We start from the raw sequence: 24506 nt of genomic DNA on the forward strand, positions 1-24506 counted from the left end.
CTCTAGGGAAGTTCTACACCTCAGCCTCCTGGTGCCTGCATGCTACTTTTTGCAGCTATGAACAATTAAAACAAATCTGAAAATACAAGGCAAGTCCGAAAGAACAAAGACAAGACAAAGAAACTCACAATATTATCAAACCAGAGATAGGTGCAGCAGAGCTGATGATTCATTTTAGGCTTTTATAGTAGGTTACTGTTTTAAATTCTCTCTCTCTCTGCATAACATTATATTTATTCTACCTATCTATGCCACAAAGAAACCGGTGTCTCCATACACAGGGCATGAACTGTGATGCTAGCGGTGTGGCAGAATACAAAAGAGAACAAGTGAGAGAGAAGACAAGGAGAAGCAATGAAAGGCATTTTTTCTCCCTGACCCAGAGCCAAAGTCTTTCACATATCCCCCACCTCTCAAAAGGCCTCTTTTTGCCCTTGATGTCATGTGCTAAGCACGAGGGTTGGTAGAAAGCTAATCCTTCTAATTAGGGTTTGCTGCCCCTACACAGAAACCCCCCAGCCATGGCCTCTTGGCAAGCAACAAAGGACCAAACTGTCTTCGTTTCTACCACATTCAATAAAATTAGGCTCCAGGATTAAGCAAACGCCCCAAAGTCTAACCCGGTAGGCTGTGGCGGGTTGGGGGTTGGAGACCTCATTTGGTCACATAAAACCTGGCTTGCTTGTTCAGCCCAGAGGCTGCGAATAAGACCGCCTGCCCTGAATCCCGTGCTGACTTTGCAGGTTGAACAAAGCGAGTCAAGAAGTCCTGGAGTCCGATACTGATGGCCTTCCTGCTGCTTTGCTGTGCTCTCTTGGGATCTCTGAGCCCCTTTTGGCCTCCGGAGGCCACGGCGCAATTCCCACGAGCGTGCATGACTGCGGAGATGCTGCAGTCCAAGCAATGCTGCCCTCCTTTGGGGCCTAATCCTAACAACGTGTGCGGCTCGCAGCAAGGCAGGGGCATCTGTAAGGAGGTGCAAGTGGACACCAGACCTTGGAGCGGCCCCTACACTCTCCGCAATGTGGACGACCGAGAACGATGGCCACTAAAATTCTTCAACAGAAGTTGTCAATGTACAGGTGAGAAAATAATAAATAAATAAATAAATAAATAAATAAAAACCCTGTTTAGGGAAGCTTTTAATGTTTAATAGATTATTGTATTTAATATTCTGTTGGAAGCTGCCCAGAGTGGCTGGGGATAGATAGATATTTATTACAGCTTTAAGCCCATATTAACAAACAAAACAAAACAAAACAAGACCATAACAGAACCAGACAAAACCATTACAAAATCACAAGAGAGTGGCTGGGGAAATCCAGCCAGATGGGTGAGGTATAAACAATTAATTATTATTATTATTATTATTATTATTATTATTATTATTATTATTATTATTTATACCCCACCCAGTCTGGGCAGCTCCAAACAGAATATTAAACACCACGATAAAACATTAAGAACTTCCCTAAATAGGGAACATGTGGGTTGGTTTCAGATGTCTTCTAAAAGTCAGATAGTTGTTTATTTCCTTGACATCTGATGGGAGGGCGTTACACAGGGCGGGTGCCACTACCGAGAAGGCCCTCTGCCTGGTTCCCTGTAACCTCACTTTTTGCAGTGAGGGAACTGCTAGAAGGCCCTCAGAGGTAGACCTCAGTGTATGAGGGCTGAATGATGGGTGTGGAGATGGGTGTGGAGGGAGGTTCCTTACTCTCTGGAGAAAGCCAGGAAGATTCAGAAATATACTAGAAAGTCCTCATGATTCTGCCGGGTTCCATCTACTTTACATGTGCAAAATAGACGCAAAGCTACGTTTTATATTTCTTATTTTCATCCCCAGTACTTGTGATACGTATCGACAGTTTCCAAAGTTACTTTTCCCTATTAACGTTCCAAAAACAACTACTATACAGAAGCAGGAAGAAAATGGCTACAGTTGCACAGCTTTGTAATGTGTTCAGACCCAAATCAGATGTACATCATGATGAAAGGCAGGAGAGCAGAGTTTTGCCACTTTTACCACTTTTAGGCATTTCCCCACATTAAAAAGAGGCCTTTTGATTCATGGAACTTACTAATTGCCTGACAAGAAAGACACTAAAGGCAATGTACTGTTATACGGTCCTCATTTTCCTGAATGGCGAAAATTTACAAGGGAAGAGCCACAAATTTAACTTCCTTTGGTGGAGAGACCACTAGAGATTTATGGTGCCTTTGCAATATATGTTGAAATTGTAAGTATATGATCAGAGTACTGGTATATTGGAAGCAAACAGAAAATCCTACAATAGAAAGCAAATCCCATACAGAGTTTCTGAAAGATCAGCTTTTATACCTCCAGACAATTTTATAGCTCCCAAACTCTCTCTAATGCTCTCTAAATTCAGACTGACATCTGGATCCAACTTTATTTACTCTGCTTCTCACCCAGAGAGCCGTCATCTTCTACAAGCTCTGGATATCACATTGTAGAAGCTGGGGAAGAGATTTCTATTCCAGCTATCTCCTATCATTTGGGAATGTTTTAGTAGTCAACAGACTGATAAATAGATGTTCAGCCAGCATCTGCCACAGTCACTAAACAATAACAAAACAATATTAAAATGAATACGACATTTTCTTCACTTCCTGGTCTTGGGTTTTTGAAATGCGTTAATTTGGAGGCAGATCTGGAGCTAATTACCAGCTTAGTAGCACCAATTAGACAAATAAGAGATCTTTTTGGAAATCTCCAAGATCTCCCAAAGTGTGTTCTCTGGTATATATTTGTTTTTCCAGTGCATTAGTTTAATCTTCTGGTGGCTGCTTTGCTGATAACATCGCTCTGTTATGGTAAAGGCAGCACTGTTCCGTCTTTGCCAAATGTTTTAGCCACCAGAACACAAAGCGCACTTATGAGACCTCATGTAAGAACAGCGCATGAGGCAGCTTGAAGGAAAGTGTTGAGCTGACAGATAAGGTTTCAGATGCATTAGGGGTAGCCAATTTGCCCAGAGGCGAGAAAAGGAAAAAGAAAGAAAAGAGCCAGTAACAGTTGCTGCGGTTGTACCTCTCAAGTCCCTCAATGTCAATTTGATTGCCAGGCTAAAACACAGAGATAATGCTATGTTAATTTATTCATCATATTTACATCCCATTTTTTACTTCAAGGATCTTAAGGCAGGGGAAATGATCCTAGATGGACTAGATGCATCTTTGGTTTGAAGCGGGAGCTCTCTTAAGGTACTCAAATTTGTAGGCGGTCTAGAGAGGGTATTTTGCTCATGAGCTCCCAAAATCTGGAGCTGGCATGGTCTGCAGGTAAGTTCCAAGGCTGGAGCCAGGTGGCAACTAGATACTTCAGACCACAAAGGTTTCGGTTCTGAAAACAAGGCATTTGCACCTCGTCAAACAACACATCTTCTCTCCATCTTCATTTTCTCCCTTGCGGGTGTAATCTTGACTGTATCCTTCCCAGATGCAGTTAAAGAGTTAGGGATGATATTCCCTCGCCTGAACCATCTGAAACAATTGCAGCTTGTCATTGCAGTTATCAGAATAGTTCTTTAGAAGTGTGGCTTAAATGTCCCCGCAGAGCTTAGGCACTTTAAAAATATCATCAGGCATGACACTACTGAATGCAATTGTTTTCAAGCCAGAGCAGGGGAAATAATTCCTGCTTGTCGGAACTGGTTTGTCCCCACGCACTCACGCCCAAATTTAGAATCGGGCCTGCACAACTTGTGCCCCAGCAGTCATGTGGTGGCCCACTAGGACCTTGTTAAATCTTTGCTTGCTTGCTCCGGTCTGGGACCGTAGAGGCTGGGAGATTACGAAGCAAGGTCAGTACACGACTGATGGTCTCTCTTGAGTTAGATGGGTCAATCAACACAGATTGTCAACCTAGCTGGATTTTCCGAGAGACCGAGGCCATGCATGCTATATATGCAAACCCTCCAAGTGTCCCTATTTTCCAGGACAGTCCTGGATTTACAGAAGCTGTCCTGGTTTCTGATTTGATCCCAGAATGTCCCGCTTTTCCTTAGGACGTCCCTAGTTTCATCAGAGAAATGTTGGAGAGTATGGAATAGGATGTTCCTATTTTCATTGGACAGGAGTGCCTGGCGTGCTCTGGTCCATGGGGTCACGAAGAGTCGGACACGACTAAACGACTAAACAACAACAACATTTTCATTGGAGAAATGTTGGAGGGTAAAAGGTAAAGGACCTCTGGACAGTTAAGTCCAGTCAAAGACGACTATGGAGTGTGGCACTCATCTCGCTTTCTGGCCGAGGGAGCCGGTGTTTGTCCACAGACAGATTTCCGGTTCATGCGGCCAGCATGACTAAACTGCTTCTGGCGCTATGGGACACCATGACGGAAGCCAGAGCACATGGATATGCCGTTTACCTTCCCGCCGGAGTGGTACCTATTTATCTACTTGCACTTTGACATGCTTTCGACCTACTAGGTTGGCAGGAGGTGGGACAGAGCAACGGGAGCTTACCCTGTCGTGGGGCTTCGAACTGCCGACCTTCTGATTGGCAAGCCCAAGAGGCTCAGTGGTTGCAGTTAATGACAGTGGCAAACTTTGGGCTTGCAATTTTCAGTGGCGCCTTGCCCGATGCTAAAATTGAGCAACCCCCCACCTATCACACTCTGTTTTGCAGCATCATTTGGCGCCCCATGCAATGCAACCACAGAGTTTGCACTTCTCTAAAACTGCCTCTATTAATGACCTACCAACAGGGCAGTGGATCAGTAGTCTACTGTTATTAGTCTACTGTTATTAGAGCAATACTTTGTTCTGCGGACACTGCTCTTCCTTGTAGCTAGGGTATTATAAATCAGAAATAATTGAATATGAAAGCCTGACCTATTCCAGTTTTCTTCTGCTAATACTCCTTGTAAGGGATTATTGTTTGAATGCGTCGGCTGATTTAGGCCAGAGGTCATGAATGTAATTGCAAGCAATTACCAGCCATTATGGCTCTTAGATGGCTTCTTCCATACTTCATCTTTTATGAATGTGATAGATTTTCCTCGTATGTTGAGACAAGTCGGCAAATCCTTGCTGTCAGTGCTGTCCACACATTCCCCTTTTCTCTGCATCCCATGTGTTCCCCGTACCATTTTAGGAAGTGGTGTTCACAGGGTGTTAGTCCCAATCAGTATCTATACTGTTATTTCTTATCAAGTACAGTGGTACCTTAGTTTATGAACACAATTGGTTCCGGAAGTCTGTTCATAAGTGTTCATAAACTGAAGCGAACTTTCCCATTGAAAGTAATGGAAAGTGGATTAATCTGTTTCAGACGGTCCGCGGAGTAATTAAACTGAAGCGTTCATAAACTGAAGCGAACTTTCCCATTGAAAGTAATGGAAAGTGGATTAATCTGTTCCAGACGGTCCGCGGAGTAATTAAACTGAAGCGTTCATAAACTGAAGCAAACTTTCCCATTGAAAGTAATGGAAAGTGGATTAATCCGTTCCAGACGGGTCCGCGGAGTACTCAACCTGAAGCCTACTTAACCCGAAGCATGGGTGTAATTGGTTCCGGAAGTCTGTTCATAAACTGAAGCGTTCATAAACTGAAGCGAACTTTCCCATTGAAAGTAATGGAAAGTGAATTAATCCATTCCAGATGGGTCTGCGGCGTTCGTAAACTGAAAATTCGTAAACCGAGGTGTTCATAAACTGAGGTTCCACTGTACCGCATTTTGGTGTCTCCCCCCCCCCAAACCAGCTTTAATCTGAATTGAGGCAAAGAATGATCCTGGCCATGTCTACCCAGCCTGTACCCTGTTTCTGGGTTTCCCCCCTCTTCCTACTGAAGCTAAATCCCAGGGGGCAGGGATCTCTCCAAATCTCAGAACTAGGGAAGGGGAATAATACTGTTTAAAAATAAATATATTTTTTTAATCTGTTCTCATAGCTGGCTCCATGTTACCTACTGCATGGTGAGCCTGTCCATGTTTAGTTTAGGCTGCTTTCCCCCCAAATGTCACACCAACTCTGCAGACTTCAGGGAGGATGGCTGGCAAATCTGACCAAGGTAGCAGTCATCATGGTCTCCTTTGTTCACAATGCCTTTAGCGTACACATGGAGGTGGCTTTATGGAAGCAGCCCTCCTGAGATGTTGGAGAGCATGGAGTAGTCAGTTTGGCTGCATACACAACATACATTTAAAGAATCACAAAGAATCATGGGAAATGGAGTTTACCCCTCTCCGAGTTACAATTCCCAGTGTCCTTAACAAATTGTAGTTCTCAGGATTCTTGATGTGCATGTGTGTGTTTGTGTGCACTTTTGTCAGGCTTCAGGGAATCGGCTTCCTCCCTGGTGGCAGTAGATATGCAGAACAAAGGAAAAGGAGTCTTCTTACCAGTTAGAAACTTTAATAATCACAACGAGAGACCAAAGAACACCTCTCCTAGAATGGTGGTCCTCCCAGTTAAGGAATCCACCCCTTTCCGTCCCTATTAATCTATGTCACTCCTACGTCTTGTAATCTGAGCTTGTACCCTCTGTGCTTTCTGTTCTGCCACTTTCTGAGCTCTTCATGACTTTGGAGAAGGGGGGTGAATGCTGTCCAGAGAATGTGAATCTGTTAACCCTCTCTCTTCCAGTGTTTCTTCTCCTAGCTGTTCCCCATCCAGTATTTTCCAGCTTCTGCCTTCTGAACTATGTCCCTCTGCAAACCACTGTTCCAAATCTATACTGTCCTCCTGCTCAGGGAAGATTCAGGATCCAGAGCAGGAGAGGGGTGAGGATCCCAGCATTCCTCCTCAGTGCAGCCCTCCTCAGCACGGTCCCTGACAGCTTTGAAGGTTTAGCGTTTATTCAGCCTTCAACTCCTCCTCATCACAGAGGTTTGGGCAACATCTTCTGCTTCTGTATGCTGAGGTATGACTGATGCTGTGTTTTTTTTTTAATACAGGGAACTTTGCTGGCTACAATTGTGGGGACTGCAAATTTGGTTGGTCAGGGTCCAACTGTGATGAAAAGAAGCCTCTGGTTGTCCGGAAGAATATCCACGCTTTGACGGAGGAAGAGCGAGAGCAATTCCTGGATGCCCTCAACCGTGCAAAGACCACCGTTCACCCCGACTATGTGATTGCTACCCAGCATTGGCTGAGTCTGCTTGGTCCCAGTGGAAATGACCCGCAAGTTGCAAATTGCAGCATTTACAATTACTATGTGTGGCTTCATTATTACTCAGTCAGAGACACTCTTTTAGGTTGGTGATTTCCATTAGCAAGGGATAAGATAGAAAAAGCTGAAACACACACTAAAAGGAATGTCAACAGAGAGTTGTTGTTGTTGTTTTTAAAAACACTTTGAAAAAACACACTGTAGTTAACAGAGGAAATGGAACATTTCCAACACAGTGGATGTGATTTGTCTGAGAAATTCCCCTTTTCTGGGGAAGAGGATTCCCCCCCCCCATATTCTCCCTACTTAGGAGCTTGAAGCTTCTTAGGAGTCTTGTAATTTTTGGAATAGTCTAGTTCAGGGGTCCCCAGACTTACCCGGCTTTGGGCTGGTGCCCGTCGTGCTGATCGTGTGGCGGGCCAGAGGGCAGGGGAGTGCGCGCGCAGCGGGCTGGAGGGCGGGGGAGTGCGCACCCGTGCGCTTGCGCACACACACTTACTGGCGCAGTGGCGCGCCAGTAAGGTCGGAAAAATCGCTGAAAATCGTTTGTGCGCATGCGTATAGGCCTCTCCCCGACCTGGAAGTGCACCGGAAATGACCTCTTCTGGGTCGGGAGAGGCCCATACACATGCACACAAATGATTTTCGGCACTTTTTTCCGATCTGGAAGTGCGCCGCTGCGCTGCGCGCCGTAAGAGCAGGCGGCAGCAGCGGGCGGCTGGGGTTGTCGCGGGCCGGAATGGGAGGCCAATTGGGCCGCATCTGGCCTGCGGGCCGTAGTTTGGGGACCCCTGGTCTATTTAGTAGAAAGGCAGTAGGGTCTGTACAGTACTGAGGTTTGAATTTGCATTACATTTAATTTACACTGGGTTTTTGGGGGTGCGCGCACGCATGTTTCTTTAAAAACACACAAGAAAGCCATTAAAAAAACCAAATAAATCTGAAATAGATGTGGAAAAGTTCTAGCATTACATTCCTTTGTCTGAAACATAAAGTTTAGAGACACGTACGATCACTGTTCTGATAGACAAAAGATAACATTTCATCTGGATTCCTATCTAATGTGATAGAGAAAACGTCCACTTTCTAAGTTTGATTCCATTTTAACCCACAGGACCAGGCCGCCCCTTCACAGCAATAGACTTCTCCCACCAAGGACCTGCCTTTGTAACTTGGCACAGGTATCACTTGCTGTTGCTGGAAAGAGATCTGCAGGTGAGTGGAAACACTAACTGGTGCATGTTTGAAAGATGCAAATAGAGCAGCTCACCCCGTCATGGGGATTCAAACTGCCGACCTTCTGATTGGAAAGCCCAAGAGGCTCAGTTGTTTAGACCACAGTGCCACTTGACTGCATATCGAAGGCCATCCTACTCTAATTAGGCATGTAAGAATGATTGTTTTGCATGCCCAGGCCGTGACCCCCCAACTCCCGAGAGACCACTGCATGCTTTGCTGTCGGCTCCGCCCCCTAATAAACAGCACAAGTGGACCAGAGTGAAGCCTGCTCACTCATGGTCCACTCAGCTGGCCCCACCTCCACCAATGCCACCGACTGGAATATTTGAACCTAGGTTTGGCAGGAAACCCCAACGGCTGCGGCATTAGGAAAGCGGGCCAGCATGGCAAGCTGGTAAGTCCCACGAGGCTTGGGGGTTCTGCATGTGGTCCTGCAAAGGGCGCCCACAGTCCTAGGACTGAGCGTTCCTTCTCTTCCCCCCTGTCTTTTCGCATGCAACACTGTTTCCATTCCACTGCTGTTCATCTTCTGCTAAAACTATGTTTGTCTCGCTGTCTGTTGTCGGCTATCATTACATTGTTCCTCTCTTTTCATTTCGATGCAAAGGCAATCCATTGGATAGCTCAGTTGGTTAGAGCATGGTGCTGATAACACCAAGGTCCCAGGTTCAATCCTCATATGGGACAGCTGCGTATTCCTGCATTGCGAAGGCTTGGTGTCATAGATTTGTTTTGTATGCAACACAAGGCACATGTGTGTTTCTCTCTGTGTGGAGAAGCTTTGTGCTCTGTCAGGCAAATATAGCACACCTACCTGAAGAGATATCCATGTTTTTGTAGGGATTGGGTTGGCCTGGATTTGAAAAAGGAAAGAGATGGTTTGGGCAAATGTTGCAAAGAGGTTATATGGGGTTTGTTGAGATGCGGAAATTATTTTAACAAATGTTTTATGCAAAGAACTGATCTAAAGTGGTTTCATCCCCACCCACCCCTCCATCTCCCCACTCTCGTGTTTAGCGGATGATTGGGAACGAATCCTTTGCACTGCCTTATTGGAATTTTGCTATAGGCAGAAATGAATGTGACGTGTGTACTGATCAGCTTTTGGGAGCACCGAGTCCAGACAACCCAAACCTAATAAGTCGGAATTCAAGGTTTTCACAGTGGCAGATAGTTTGCAACAGGTAACACAATTTTGTTTAGAACTAAGATATTGCAGATACCTATGCATCCAGGTTTTTAACTCCTTCTTTGATGTTGTTGTTGTTTTGAGCTGTCAATAAATTCAAGAATTACCTGCCTTTTCATTGATGACTAAATTCATTCATAGCATTTAAAGGAATGCTGCATCAAAACCTCAATAAAGGTGACATTTTAAAATTTCTGGAGGAAGTGTAAGATAATTTTCGGTTTAATCAGTAATAGCTGCCAGCAAGACTTGGTTCAGATGTAATGCTAAACTATGGTTTGGTGTTACATACAGAGCCTCAGGCTCATGTTCTCCCTCTTCCTTCTGCAGCACAGCTGCAGTTAACTCTGGTTTGCTCTTATGCCTGAAGCCACAACTGTGGTTAGTCTTCACTATGCTTTAGCGAAACAAACCAGGACCACAAGCCACAGTTTGAAGTTGACTTGTTTTCCTGAAGTGTAGATAAGACTACCCACAGTTTGTTTGGGTTCAGACATAACAACAAACCTTAGTTAGTCAAAAATATGTAAGCAAAAGCTTCTGATTTCCTCTCAGTAAACTTGGAGAGGAAGGGGGGAGGGGCTTATGCACAGGTGTCTGAATACAGCCAACTATTTGAATAAAAGTCTATTTTTAATTTGTTGAACTTGATTTATTTCACCTTCCTTGCACATGGCTCCAAGAGGGATTCCTCAATTGAGACCTCTAACTCCCCCAGCCCTGAATCTGCCTGACCATTATCTCCACTGGGGGTGGGGGTATGCTTGTACTTCCAACACAAAGATCCAACACTTTGTACCTCCTATGCTCCCTGGTGTGCAATCACTTCATGTATGGGTGATCAACATTTTCCCCAACTGGAAGATTAACTAAGCACCGGCTAATTAATCTTCCAGTTAAAACCAATTAAAGCTTTCGGCCCGTCTTCCTCCCTACATAAAATCAATAATAATAATAATAATAATAATAATAATAATAATAATAATAATAATAAATTTATACCCCACCCATCTGGCTGGGTTTCTCCAGCCACTCTGGGCAACTTCCAACAGACTATTAAAATACAATAATCTATTAAACATTAAAAGCTTCCCTAAACAGGGCTGCCTTCAGATGTCTTCTAAAAGTCTGGTAGTTGTTTTTCTCTTTGACATCTGGTGGGAGGGCGTTCCACAGGGCGGGTGCCACTACCCAGAAGGCCCTCTGCCTGGTCCCCTGTAACTTGGCTTCTCGCAGCGAGGGAACCACCAGAAGGCCCTCGGCACTGGACCTCAGTGTCTGGGCAGAACGATGGGTGTGGAGACGCTCCTTCTGGTATAATAACAAGAAAGAGCTCAGGACAAAATCAGGTCTGACTGCTTTATGTCTCTCCATTTGTAAACCTAAGTTTGGATGATTATAACCGCCTGGTTACACTTTGTAATGGGACCAATGAAGGACCTCTGCAGAGGAACCCATTCAGCAAAGCAGGGGACCGGCTGCCAACCATGGAAGATGTCCAGAATTGCCTCTCTCTGCAAGACTTTGACAAGCCGCCTTTCTTTCGGAATTCAAGTTTTAGCTTCAGGTTAGTTCTTTGGTTTGCATCATTTGCTTTGCTGAACAATGGAGCTTGTGAGATGGTAATGTGCTGCCTTGCTTGACACAGGAATACTTTGGAAGGCTTCGATGAACCCGACGGAACCCTAGGCCCATCAGCCGTGAGCCTCCATAACTTGGTCCACTCGGTCTTGAACGGAACAAGTGCTTTACCCCATTCTGCAGTGAATGATCCTGTATTTGTGGTATGTCCTTATTTCATTTTGGGTCCCTTGAAGTCCTTGTAATCAAATATTCCTATTGGGGCGTGGGTGGTGCTGTGGTCTAAACCACTGAGCCTCTTGGGCTTGCTGATCGGCAGTTCGAATCCCCACGAGGGAGTCCCATTGCTCTGTCCCAGCTCCTGCCAACCTAGCAGTTTGAAAGCATGCCAGTGCAAGTAGAGAAATAGGTACGGCTGCTATGGGAAGGTAACCAGCGTTTCTGTGCGCTCTGGTTTCCGTCATGGTGTTCCGTTGCGCAAGAAGCGGTTTAGTCATCCTAGCCACATGACCCGGAAAGCTGTCTGTGGTCAAATGCCAGGTCCCTCGGCCTGAAGCGAGACTAGCGCCACAACCCCATAGTTGCATCTGATTGGACTTAACTGTTCAGGGGTCCTTTACCTTTACCTTTACCTATTGGTGAACATTTCCCAGGAGGACCACTTCTACGAATGAGAAGAGAAGCCATGTCTTCTCTTGATTATTTGATGTACCTGCTAATGCTATCCGCCCAATATTGACGTTTTCAATATTCACTAGTCAGACATGTGCAGTTTTTGGAGCTGCGATCTTGAGCAAGACACGTGTCCAGCCACGATAGCACACATTTTTAGCTGCTGTGCTCTTGCATGAGCCCAAAACAAAACATACCCCAAAACAGTATGTCCCAGACCCGTAATGGGGAATGTACCATAAAACCCCTGGGTGGGTTACACAGATTCCCTGGAGTCTGTGAACCACCAGTTGAGAACCACTGGGTTAAAGTGTTGCCACTTCAGATTTAACCAACATATGTCAAAAGTACTCAGGCTGGTGAATTGGTGATCTGACGCCGTATAAACAGACTTTAGTCCACTTTCGAAATCTGGCCTGCATTTCAAATTAATTGTCAGGGGACTACTAGGGGTCAGCAGAGAGTCCAGGAAGTTGCTTCCGGATTCTGAATCGGACTAGGACAGTCATGGATTTTGATGCTCTGTCTTGTACATTTTGTTGTTGTTTAGTCGTTTAGTCGTGTCTGACTCTTTGTGACCCCATGGACCATAGCGCGCCAGGCACTCCTGTCTTGCACTGCCTCCCGCAGTTTGGTCAAACTCATGTTCGTAGCTTCGAGAACACTGTCCAACCATCTTGTCCTCTGTTGTCCCCTTCTCCTAGTGCCCTCAATCTTTCCCAACATCAGGGTCTTTTCCAAGGATTCTTCTCTTCTCATGAGGTGGCCAAAGTATTGGAGCCTCAGCTTCACGATCTGTCCTTCCAGGGAGCACTCAGGGCTGATTTCCTTAAGAATGGATAGGTTTGATCTTCTAGCAGTCCATGGGACTCTCAAGAGTCTTCTCCAGCACCATAATTCAAAAGCATCAATTCTTCGGCGATCAGCCTTCTTGATGGTCCAGCTCTCACTTCCATACATCACTACTGGGAAAACCATAGCTTTAACTATACGGACCTTTGTCGGCAAGGTGATGTCTCTGCTTTTTAAGATGCTGTCTAGGTTTGTCATTGCTTTTCTCCCAAGAAGCAGGCGTCTTTTAATTTCGTGACTGCTGTCACCATCTGCAGTGATCAAGGAGCCCAAGAAAGTAAAATCTCTCACTGTCTTGTACATATGTATATAATAAAACTCTGTAAAAACCAGGCACAGAGTTTGGAGCGTCTTACTCGTGAGAAAGCAACCAGCATCATTACATCAATGGAATGAATTGTGGAGGTCAGATCATTTAGACACAGAAGGGAGGAGGCTGTGGAACACCCTCCCATCAGATGTCAACGAAATAAACAACTATCTGACTTTTAGAAGACATCTGAAATCAACCCTATTTAGGGAAGTTCTTAATGTTTGATGTTTTATCGTGTTTTTAATATTCTGTTGGGGAATATTCTCCAGCCTAGAGTGGCTGGGGAAACCCAGCCAGATGGGTGGGGTATAAATTATTTATTTATTTATTTATTTATTTATTTATTATTATTATTTTATTAAAGAGACAAATCAAAATCTGGTTCATTACTAGTTTTGTTTTGATCAAGTGTTTACAACACTTTTGTGAGGACAAGAGTGTCCTATTTGTGCACCTTACAGAACCCCTATGTGGACAGACAGGGGGGGGGGAAAGCAGGGAAGAAGGAATATTTCATATGCATGAAAGTGCCTCTATTAATTCACAAGGTCTTCCATTGGTGTTCTGGGGGCATAACGGAGTATGTGAGCCCCATCTGGTGGCTAAATTAAAGCTCGAACCCTGCAGCTTTAGTAATGCAAATAGAAGAAGTACATGGGAAAAAACTTGTAGGAAATGTAAGAACTCTTATTGACTGTAGTAGAATTCTGTAACGATGCCAAAGGAAAGAAGCCACAGCTGCATTCCTTCATGGCAGGTTTTTAAAGAATGGTTGATACTCAGAAAAGGAGGTGGATTTTCATTCTCTGTGACCCAGAAAAGGACCTGAAGGCACAAGATTCTGGTCTCAGTAGAGCTGATGCCTTTATAGATCTCACAGAACCCCATGTAAAGTGTCCTGAACTCCATAGGGATCTAAATGTAATAAATAAAATTGATAAAAACGGAGAGGAAATGAAAACCCGCATCCCAGGATCAGCCTATTAGAGAATCTAGATATATTATTAAAATCAACCTTGAAATTCTTATTGTTGGCTTCCATCTGTTTCGAGGGAATATGGAGTGCACCTCCAAATCATTGTGCTAGCAGCACTGAAGTAACCTTTCTTTCTTTCTTTCTTTCTTTCTTTCTTTCTTTCTTTCTTTCTTTCTTTCTTTCTTTCTTTCTTTCTTTCTTTCTTTCTTTCTTTCTTTACTGATCACTCGTATAGCAGAGTCCGTAAGTGACCGTGGAGGCCAATTCTGTATCCACATGTTCTTCCACAGTGGGGACATTGACAATCCAGTCAGGGGGAAAGGGAGGCAGACTATGTTTAGGGCACCTTTCCTAGCTCCTCCCCCTTTTTGGGGTGAGCAGAGTGGATCCCATATAGAGCTGCTCAGTCATGGATACAGCTGCCGAGCTGCTCAACTGCCTCGTTCCTTGAGTCAGAACGACTAAATCTGTATCCACCGCCCATGTGCCAGTTTGTGACTAGGGGCTTCCAGATTTCACGATCCTGCCCCCGTTACCATTTGCCGATCGCCATGGGACTTTTGGGGTTTGGGTTTGGGATGGGTTTTTGGAAGACGCCTGTGGTGCTGGAGGAGACTCTTGAGAGTCCCATGAACTGCAAGAAGATCAAACTTATCAATTCTGAAGGAAATCAGCCCTGAGCGCTCACTGGAAGGACAGATCATGAAGCTGAGGCTCCAATACTTTGGCCACCTCATGAGAAGAGAAGACCCCCTGGAAAAGACCCTGATGTTGGGAAAGATGGAGGGCACTAGGAGAAGGGGACGACAGAGGACGAGATGGTTGGACAGTGTTCTCGAAGCTACGAACATGAGTTTGACCAAACTGCGGGAGGCAGTGGAAGACAGGAGTGCCTGGCGTGCTATGGCCCATGGGGTCACGAAGAGTCGGACACGACTAAACAACAACATGTGTGTAGATCAGTGCACGCTGACCAACGCACAGTCTTCGCAGTAAGGCTCTGTTCCGATGGCATGAGTAATCACGATGACCAGTAGATTCTTTTCTGCTGCAGCCTTCATCCACCTTCACAGCCGTTGTAACATACCGCTTGTTATCATCTCCCTGATGTGGTCCAAAGGAAAGCAGAGCAATATGTTTGACACCAGCTTGGCTGCAGGGAGTTGCTGGAAAGAGGTGTACAAGGTGCCATCCAGCCGTCTTAGGGACTCCACTCCAGATTTGTGTAGGGTTTATTCCTTAGAAATACAACAGCGTAACTGGCCGATATTCTCAGTCACCAGTTTATAGACATATAACACCAAATGACAAAATCATACACACAAGAATATGTAACATTCAAACATGATAGAAAAACGTATGACAAGATTCAGTCCAAATATCAGTCCAACCAACTGTTGACTCCAAGTGTTAATGCAAATATACCTCTTGTTAACCATTACATGGAGGCATCTCACACGGATCGAGATCTTACTTTTTTTGTCATCTGGACCTACTTGGGACCCATAGAGTTAGCCAGGCAGAGGTTAATGCAGAAGGAATCTAGGTTTATTTTTTATTCAACACCCTATGGAATGGTTTAAACACTGATGTTGATTATAATTGTTTCCTGTAATTCTTCTGTATGTATTAAGTTGTTGCTGCATGATTTATTTTCCAGTCTTGATTTTTGTTTATATGGTTATTTTCATATGTTTTTAAGCGTCAATTCAGGAAGTCTCTTTAAGAATTGCCTGTATTAGCTTGATTGGTCACACCTGTAGTTTGTTTGCTTCCAGACCTTTATATATTGAAGTTTAACCTAGTGTTTGCATTAACACTTGGAGTCAACCCTTGGAGTTCCAGTTAGTATCTTATCTATGAATGTGATGTAAGTATGTTTTTGTAAGTGCATTGCTGTCCTTTTTTAATGGTATAAGAACTGATTACATATTCCCTTATAATAGACAGCATTCTGCTCACTGAAGAAGCCAGTTCCGGCGAAACAAGGTATATAACCTGGGTAACCTTGTCTCATCTTTTTTGTCACCATCCATTGTTGCTTCTCATTTTCATTTGGATACTCCATTGCCACCGTCATTTGTTACCACGTTTGGATGCTCTGTTGTTACCTAGATCCTCATTCATCTTCTTGAAAACATCTTGGAAACTTTTCACATGCCGTATAGATGCCCTATATGAGCTGTATTTAAGACTTGATACTTTTTGGACTGATATTTGGACTGAATCTTGTCATACGTTTTTCTATGAATATGTTACATATTCTTGTGTGTATGATTTTGTCATTTGGTGTTATATGTCTATAAATTGGTGACTGAGAATATCGGCTGGTTACGCTGTTGTATTTCTGAATCTGCCATTCGTAACCTGGGTTCTTGTTGTAGGGTTTATTCCTTAGCCTTTTCTTTCCCCAAAGGTATCCTGTGAGATAACAAGTTGGGCTACTTTTAGGGGTTGAAGAGCCCCATCTGCCCCTTACTTCCTTCTACATCACATGCAGAAACCATATTTTTGACCATTGGACCCACTCTTAGTCTCATCTGCTCAATCCACTACAGCCTGTCTTCACATGCAGCAGAAGTCCCTAATTCACCGAGGGTTTGAGGCTCATTTGCTCCCCTTACCTACAGATCGTGGTTTCACTTATCTTAAATTTGGATTATTTAAAATATTGAGTCTTGGTGTCACTTCAAAGCACGCCAGGAAGTAATAGCCAGCACTGCTGATTGCATTATGACAGGACTGGGAAATGTGTGGGCCTTCAAATGTTGATAGACTCCGACTGCCATCAAGAGCAGGCAACCTCCCATCCATCTGGTCTAGGGAACCACCCAGTAACAGTGCATAAGTCTTATCTGCATGGAGCTTCAGTTTATTGGCTCTCAGCCAGTCTATTACAGAGGCATGACATCGGTCCAACACATCCACTGCCTCACCTGCAGATGTAAAGAAGAAATAGAGTTCTGTATCATCAGTGTATTGCTGTCAATGTACAGTGGTACCTCAGTTTACAAACTTAATCCATTCCGGAAGTCTGTTCTTAAACCAAAACCGTTCTTAAACTGAGGTGTGCTTTCCCCAATGAGGCCTCCTGCCACCGGTGCCCTTCCACTGTTTGGCTTCCGTTCTTAGACCAAGGCAAAGTTTGCAAACCGGGACACAGCTTCCAGTTTTGCAGACTTTGGAAACTGAATAGTTCGTAAACAGGGCTGTTCTTAAACTGTGCTCCAAGACTCCTGATGACCCCACTCAGTAGTTTCATATAGATGATAAACAGCACAGGGAATAAAATGAACACGGGCAAATTATTTGTTTTCATCAGGATATCCCTGTGAGCTTAAGATCATGTGTGAATTGACTTTCCAGGTCCTCCATTCCTTTACGGATGCTATTTTTGATGAATGGATGAAACGATTTCGTCCGTCTGGCAGTGCGTGGCCCGAAGAACTGGCTCCTATCGGCCACAACCGGAAGTTCAACATGGTGCCATTCTTCCCTCCTGTGGCCAACGAAGAACTGTTTCTACCTGCAGAACAACTTGGCTACAGCTATGCCATTGACTTGCCTGGTAACATAGATAGTTTTGTGAGTTATATCGTGCAGGTTTAGCTTGCAAGAGCTCAGCACTGCAGCATGTACCAGTTGTCGCAGTGTGGTACCACTCTGGGCTAAGGGCGCAGTGTGGTAGCCTTTGCAAAACTGGTGCCCCTGGTTGTTTTGGCTTACAATCTCCACCGGTTTAATAGCATGGCTATTAAAAACAATGGAAGCATTGTCAATTATGACAGTTGTCCAGGGATTTAGTGTAATGGTTAGAGTGTGGATGTGGCCCCCTAGAAAGGAATGTGGCCCTCTGGTTAATTTAGGCTCCCCATCCCTGCTTTACCACAGTGTTGTAACTGGCTTTGTTCTTTTTACAAAATTTATTCATTTGATTTTTCAAATTAAAAATGTATAGAGTTATATCAGACATAAATCATAAAAGCAAGATTCCAAGGAATCTCCTGGACTTCCATCCCCTATTTTGGTCCTATTATTGCTGTAATCCTTTCTTCCCTCATCTTTTATGATACTCCCAAATCCTTTACCCCTTCCATTATATCTGGAATTTAACCTTAAACTACAAGTGATATTCCAATCCTACTAACAATTTTAACTGTTTACAATGGTCTTTAAGGTAGCTTATAAATTTTCCCCATTCCTTATTAAAATTTTGGTCTTCCTGATTTCTGACTCTTCCAGTCATTTTAGCCATTTCAGCATAGTCCATTAACTTCATCTGCCATTCTTCTCTGGTAGGGTCTTAATCTTCTTTCCATCTCTGGGCCAGTAACATCTATGCAGCCATGGTCACATACATAAATAGTATTTTCTGCTCCTTTGGGATTTTGGCACCTAGAATTCCTAAAAGGAAGGCTTCAGGCTTTTAAACAAAGGTTATTTTAAACATTTTTTCCAACTCATTATATATCATTTTACTACCTTACAATTCCACCACATATGATAAAAGGTGCCTTCTTTTCCCTTACATTTCCAGCATACATTTGAGCACGTTTTATACATTTTTGCTAATTTACTAGGAGTTAAATACCATTGGTACATCGTTTTCATATACAGTGGTACCTCGGGTTACAGACGCTTCAGGTTATCCGTTTTCAGGTTATGGTCTGCGGGAGACCCGGAAGTACCAGAAAGGGTTACTTCCGGGTTTTGCTGCTCGCGCATGCGCAGAAGCACCAAATCGTGTCATGCGCATGCGCAGACACAGCGCTGCAGATTACGAACACTGCGGGTTGTGGACCTGCCTCTGCCACGGATTACGTCCGCAACCCGAAGTTCCACTGTAATTTTCTTTCAGTGTATAACATGCTGTGAACTTTAAGTCCCCAAAAATCACATAGCTATTTATCTGTTTGACATCTGTGGGGGAGGGCGTTCCACAGGGCGGACGCAACTACCCAAAAGGTCCACTGCCTGATTCCGTGTAACCTCACCTCTCACAATGAGGGAACCGCTAGAAGACCCTTGGAGCAACAGCTTCAGACACTCAGCACCACCCAACTCTTGGCAGCAGACCTTCCAACTTTGAGGGCTGACGTATCTCTGGTCCTTTCAGACTTTGTTGGAAAGGGACCGGGACCCCTCAGTATTAGGGGCCCCAGTGTGCGTCGCACAGGCATGACATATAACATGCCGTGAACTTTAAATCCCAATTCCATAGCTTCCCCCAAGCTGTGAGCTGTATATTATACCCAAAGTCTCCCGCCCAGTGTATCATAACGGATTTGACCTGTTCATCTTTTGTAGACCATAATTGGCTTTGCTCTTCTGCCTTCACAGAATCGGCTGAAGAGGCCCGCGCTTGGGCTCTCATGGTTGGATCTACAATTGGAGGAGCTCTGATTGCTTTACTTGTTCTGGTCCTTCTGCTTGTCCTCTTCCAGCACCGGAGACACCGGAAAGGGTTTGAGCCGCTAATGAACGCGAGATTTAATGTGAAGAAATACAGCGATGAAGCCTAAGGGCGGGCTGGGTGGGAAGTGTTTTGCAGTGGACTGCCCTTGAGAAGTCAGTTGGTCAACACATACCATTTATTGCTTTAGCATCTTGACAGAGAACAAAGCCTGGGCAACTTATACTTTTACAACCAGCTCAGCTAAGCCTCCATTCCTTTCTGATTTGAGGTTGTCATCTCGCATGTCAACACCCTTCGAAAGGACAGATGCAGATCTTGATTCCTGTTCCACGGACTGCACCTCATCAGCTCTCACAGGATTTAAAGTCAAAACAAAATAAAAAAATTCCTTCCAGTAGCACCTTAGAGACCAACTAAGTTTGTCATTGGTATGAGCTTTCGTGTGCATGCGCACTTCTTCAGATATCGTATCTGAAGAAGTGTGCATGCGCACGAAAGCTCATACCAATGACAAACTTAGTTGGTCTCTAAGGTGCTACTGGAAGGAATTTTAATTTTTAATTTTTTTTAAAAAATTGTTTTGACTACGGCAGACCAACATGGCTACCACCTGTAACTAGGATTTAAAGTGGGGTGCTCACATGTGCAGGAAGGAATACTCCCCAGGTTGCTGAATCTCTGTGAAAATGATTTGTCTGCCCTTAGCTCAGAGTTATCTTGAGAGATTTCTCTTAGGTGTGTTATAGGTGGCTAGGTTGCACAAATATAGATGAGAAGAACTGATGTGTTGCACACATTCAAAATATAGTGGTACCTTGGTTCTCAAACGCCTTGGTACTCAAACAACTTGGAACCCAAATACTGCAAACCCAGAAGTAAGTGTTTCGGTTTGCAAACTTTTTTTGGAAGCTGAACATGCTCCGTTTTGAGTGTTACGCTTCTGTTTTGAGTGCCACACTTCTGTTTTGAGTGTTACACTGTTTTTGTTATTAATTTTGCGTTTTTGTTTTTGTGGCTTTATTGTTTTGTTTTTGTGAGTGTGTGGAACCCAGTTCTGCTACTGATTGATTGATTGTCTGCAAACAATGCAGTACATTGTTTATTGCTTTCATTTTATGGATCAATGGTCTTGTTAGATAGTAAAATTCATGTTAAATTGCTGTTTTAGGGGTTGTTTTTTAAAAATCTGGAACGGATTAATCCATTTTGCATTACTTTCTATGGGAAAGCACACCTTGGTTTTGGAACACTTTGGTTTTGGAACAGACTTCCGGAACGGATTAAGTTTGAGAACCAAGGTACCACTGTATGCCTTGTTATAGACAGGCAATGCTGATATCCACATATCCACCATAGGGGTAACACCACTTTGGTCTCATAACTACTGGTACTTAACTGTGAATGCTGTTCTAACATTTATTTAGCACAGTGTGCTAAGTGCTGTACAGAGCATGCCCATGGTGCTTAAAGAACACTTGCCAGGGGAGAACTGTTGTCGTTTGCTACCTTCCTATATTTTTAGTTGGCTCTGAGTGCTTATTACATTGTGCTTCGCATGTTTCACTGAAGTGTTCTGTATACACTAAATTCCGCATCTCTTCGTGTGCAGTAACATACTTTGATTCCTACTTGTATGTCTACTCACTGGTGAAAAGGGGTTCACCAGTATCTGCTAGTGCCAATTGCCTGTTGGAGAGCATGAGAGAAAAGTGGATTCAGTGGGCCTCCTCCCTCTATCCTGCTTCCAAAAGTGATTATTATTTGTTTTTATCTCAGTTTTCCTCAAAGGACCTCCAGAATAACACATGGCATTCCCTCTCCACCCATTTTATCTGCACAACAACCCTTGGAGGTAGGTGAGGCTGAGAACCGATGACTGGCCCAAGGTCCCCCAGTAAGCTAAATGGCTGAATAGGGATTTGAACCCAAGTCTCCCTGGTCCTAGCCAGATACTTTAACTGTTGTTGTTTAGTCATTTAGTCGTGTCCGACTCTTCGTGACCCCATGGACCAGAGCACGCCAGGCACTCCTGCCTTCCACTGCCTCCCGCAGTTTGGTCAGACTCATGTTGGTAGCTTCGAGAACACTGTCCAACCATCTCGTCCTCTGTCGTCCCCTTCTCCTTGTGCCCTCCATCTTTCCCAGCATCAGGGTCTTTTCCAGGGAGCCTTCTCTTCTCATGAGGTGGCCAAAGTATTGGAGCCTCAGCTTCAGGATCTGTCCTTCTAGTGAGCACTCTAACTACTGCACCATAAATAGTGGGTGCCCAATAGCTGTTTGGAAACAAATGTATAGACCTGGTTGAGGGCAGCTCCAGGAAATGCAGGACCCAGAAGAACCTAGCTTCCAAGTGCGGATAGTGATAATTCATTTTTTTAAAAATGTTCTGAGGTTTCTGTAGTAAATCCTTGGCTAATACACATTGCAGTAGCACTTTGCATCCCAATGAAATGTGGCTATTTGACTTACATATCATGGAGCCATAAGTCTTACTTTGCCTCCTGTGTTTTGCTTGCTTCATTAAATGAAATGTAACCTTCAAAAAATGCAAGAAGGAGAAAACTTTGTTTTAGAAGCGACGGAAACCTGTTCTGCATGTGGGTTGCCCTCTTGTGGCTTGCTTGAAAACTACAGGGAGACCCTCTTCTACTTGATCAGAATCAAGACAGGACCAAAGCTTCAGGAAAAAGCATGGTTAAACTGGTCACTTTTGTTTTGAAGAAAAAGCAGCTGTGGCATCCTGATCTGAAACACGATCTCAATCCAGATCAAGGGCTCCGTGTTGGAGGGCCTCTTCCAACAGAGGTGCACTCTAAGCTCTGTCCCAGCTCCTGCCAACCTAGCAGTTCGAAAGCACACCAGTGCAAGTAGATAAATAGGTACCACTGTGGTGGAAAGGTAAACGGTGTTTCCATGCACTCTGGTTTCTGTCACTGTGTTCTGTTGCACCAGAAGCGGTTTAGTCATGCTGGTCACATGACTCGGAAAACTGTCTGTGGACAAACACTGGCTCCCTCAGCCTGAAAGTGAGATGAGTGCCGCAACCCCATAGTCCTCTTCGAGGGGACTTAACCGTTCAGAGGTCGGTTTTTTACTCTAAGCTACAAGGGAGTGGTATTGAAAACAACCCTGCCACACAAGCCAGTCCCACGACAAACCTCTGGACGCACCGTGTCATGGCATCATCCCAGAGCCTCCCTTGCATTTAGACTGTCAGGTCACCATGCACATGGAAAAGGAAATTCAAATATCCCTGGGTGAAGTAGAGTGCGAACAGGTGCCCTGCATAGATGGGACTATGACAACGCAAACTCTGCTGGACCCTGGTATGGTGTACTTTGTATGCAAGTGGGATTCCTATAAAGTTCATGCTCAATACTGCTGCTGATCTCAAAGGGAGAGACGCCTGTATTCTCTGCATATGGCATGTGTGAATTTGTTCTGCCCAGCTGTCAGGCTTCGGGGAATCAGATCCCTCCCACGGTGGCAGCCAAGAATCAGAGAAACGATAAAAGTTCTCACCAAGCAATTTATTCAATTCACAGAGAGCGACGAAGGAATGCAGCCTTCCCTAATAATGACGTTGCTCCAAGTAAAGTCCTATGCCCCTATGCCTCCCCATCAGACGTCACTCCTCTGTCGGCTAATCTGAGTTTTCTGCTTCTGAGCTCTCTGTTCTAATACCCTCAATGCCCGCCTGGTTCTGGGAGAGGGGGCAGTCAGGAATGCTTTCCAAGGACACTGAGTCTGTCAGCTGTCTCTCCCCTGGTGGTGCTTCTTCTTCCTGCAGTTCCTCTTCCAATATTTCCCAGCTTCTCCCCTCTGCAGCCTCTGAACTATGCCCTTATGCAAACCACTGTTCTAAATCAATACTGTCCTTCTGTTCTTGGGAAGGTTCAGGAAAAGGGGGTGGGGTGGTCTGTACCATTCCTCCTCAGTCCAGCCCCTGACACCAGCCCTATAGCTGGTAAAATGAGGTTAAGAGTGAGCTGAGGTGCATTCCAAAGTAATGCATGCCCACCAAGACTACAGCTACAACTACAGGCATTTAAAAGGGGAGATGAGCTGTGTAGCAGACACAAGACTGTTTTATTTTTTAAAATAGCATCAGTATAAGCATTTATCGCTTCTAGAAATACTTACGCAAAAACTTCTGTTCCCAGAAGCTTGTATTCGGCAGTTCTGGAGGACGTACACTGCCATTGTGAATGGCAGCCATTGATAGTCCCACCCTCTGTGAATCTGCCTAAATAAGGCTTTAAAGTTATCCATGTTCCATTGTTTAGCTATGTGCTGCCACCGTGTGAATAATCACTTCTTTTTGTTTGTCCAGAGTCTTCCAGCATTCAGCTTCATTCGGAAGTCTCAGGTTCTAGTATTATGAGAGAGGGAGGAAAAAAATTCCTCTCTCTTCTTTATCCACATCACAAGTAATCTTATACACCTCTATTGTATATCCCCTTACTCTCCTTTTCTCTAAACGAAAAAATCCCCAAATGTTGTAACTTCTCCTGACTGGGGAATTGCTCTACCCCCCTGGAACATTTTGGTTGTCATTTTCGGAACCTTTTCCAGCTTTAAGGTGAAATGCCCTTAACACCATGAAGCAAACTGCCCTCATTTCTGTCTAATACTGTACTGTACTGGCACTTGTCAACACCACCCCTGACTCGTGTCTTTTTAGGTTTATTATAGTGTTTGCATTGCAAAATTTTAATAAAATGCACATTACAGTTTGAAAAGGGAGAGGCAAACATGTTATCCCTTTCCCTCCGTGTCAGTTTGTTTTCTCTTTAAAATGAAAGTGTGGAGGTCAGGGAATGAAGAGAGAAGCAATGTCTGGCCTCACTTACAGACATTTCCTGCAGAGTGTTTGGCCCAGCATTTGGAGACACCAGTGAGGAAGGCAGATGAATGCAATACTCCCGCAATACTCTTGTTTTTCTGGTGATGTGGGTGGCGCTGTGGTCTAAGCCACTGAGCCTCTTGAGCTTGCCAATCAGAAGGTCGGTGGTTCGAATCCCCATGATGGGGTAAGCTCCTGTTGCTCTGTCCCAGCTTCTGCCAACTTAGCAGTTTGAAAGCACACCAGTGCAAGTAGATAAATAGGTACTGCTGTGATGGGA

The 24506-nt window shown here is 44.4% G+C and overlaps 1 protein-coding gene across 1 annotated transcript; it reads left to right on the top strand.

The window, feature by feature from the left end:
* Window positions 1-205: 205 nt before the first annotated feature.
* On the top strand, window positions 206-19846 carry DCT (dopachrome tautomerase). Its single transcript, XM_035116715.2, has 8 exons — window positions 206-1082; window positions 6928-7227; window positions 8257-8357; window positions 9399-9565; window positions 10958-11137; window positions 11219-11354; window positions 17331-17532; window positions 19305-19846. Exons 1-8 carry the CDS (start codon window positions 785-787, stop codon window positions 19484-19486), a joined length of 1566 nt encoding a protein of 521 aa, XP_034972606.1. The 5' UTR covers window positions 206-784; the 3' UTR covers window positions 19487-19846.
* The last annotated feature ends 4660 nt before the right edge of the window (window positions 19847-24506 follow it).

This window comes from Zootoca vivipara, chromosome 4 (genome assembly GCF_965207765.1).
Source record: "Zootoca vivipara chromosome 4, rZooViv2.hap1.1, whole genome shotgun sequence".
In the NCBI taxonomy this organism is placed as follows: domain Eukaryota; kingdom Metazoa; phylum Chordata; class Lepidosauria; order Squamata; family Lacertidae; genus Zootoca; species Zootoca vivipara.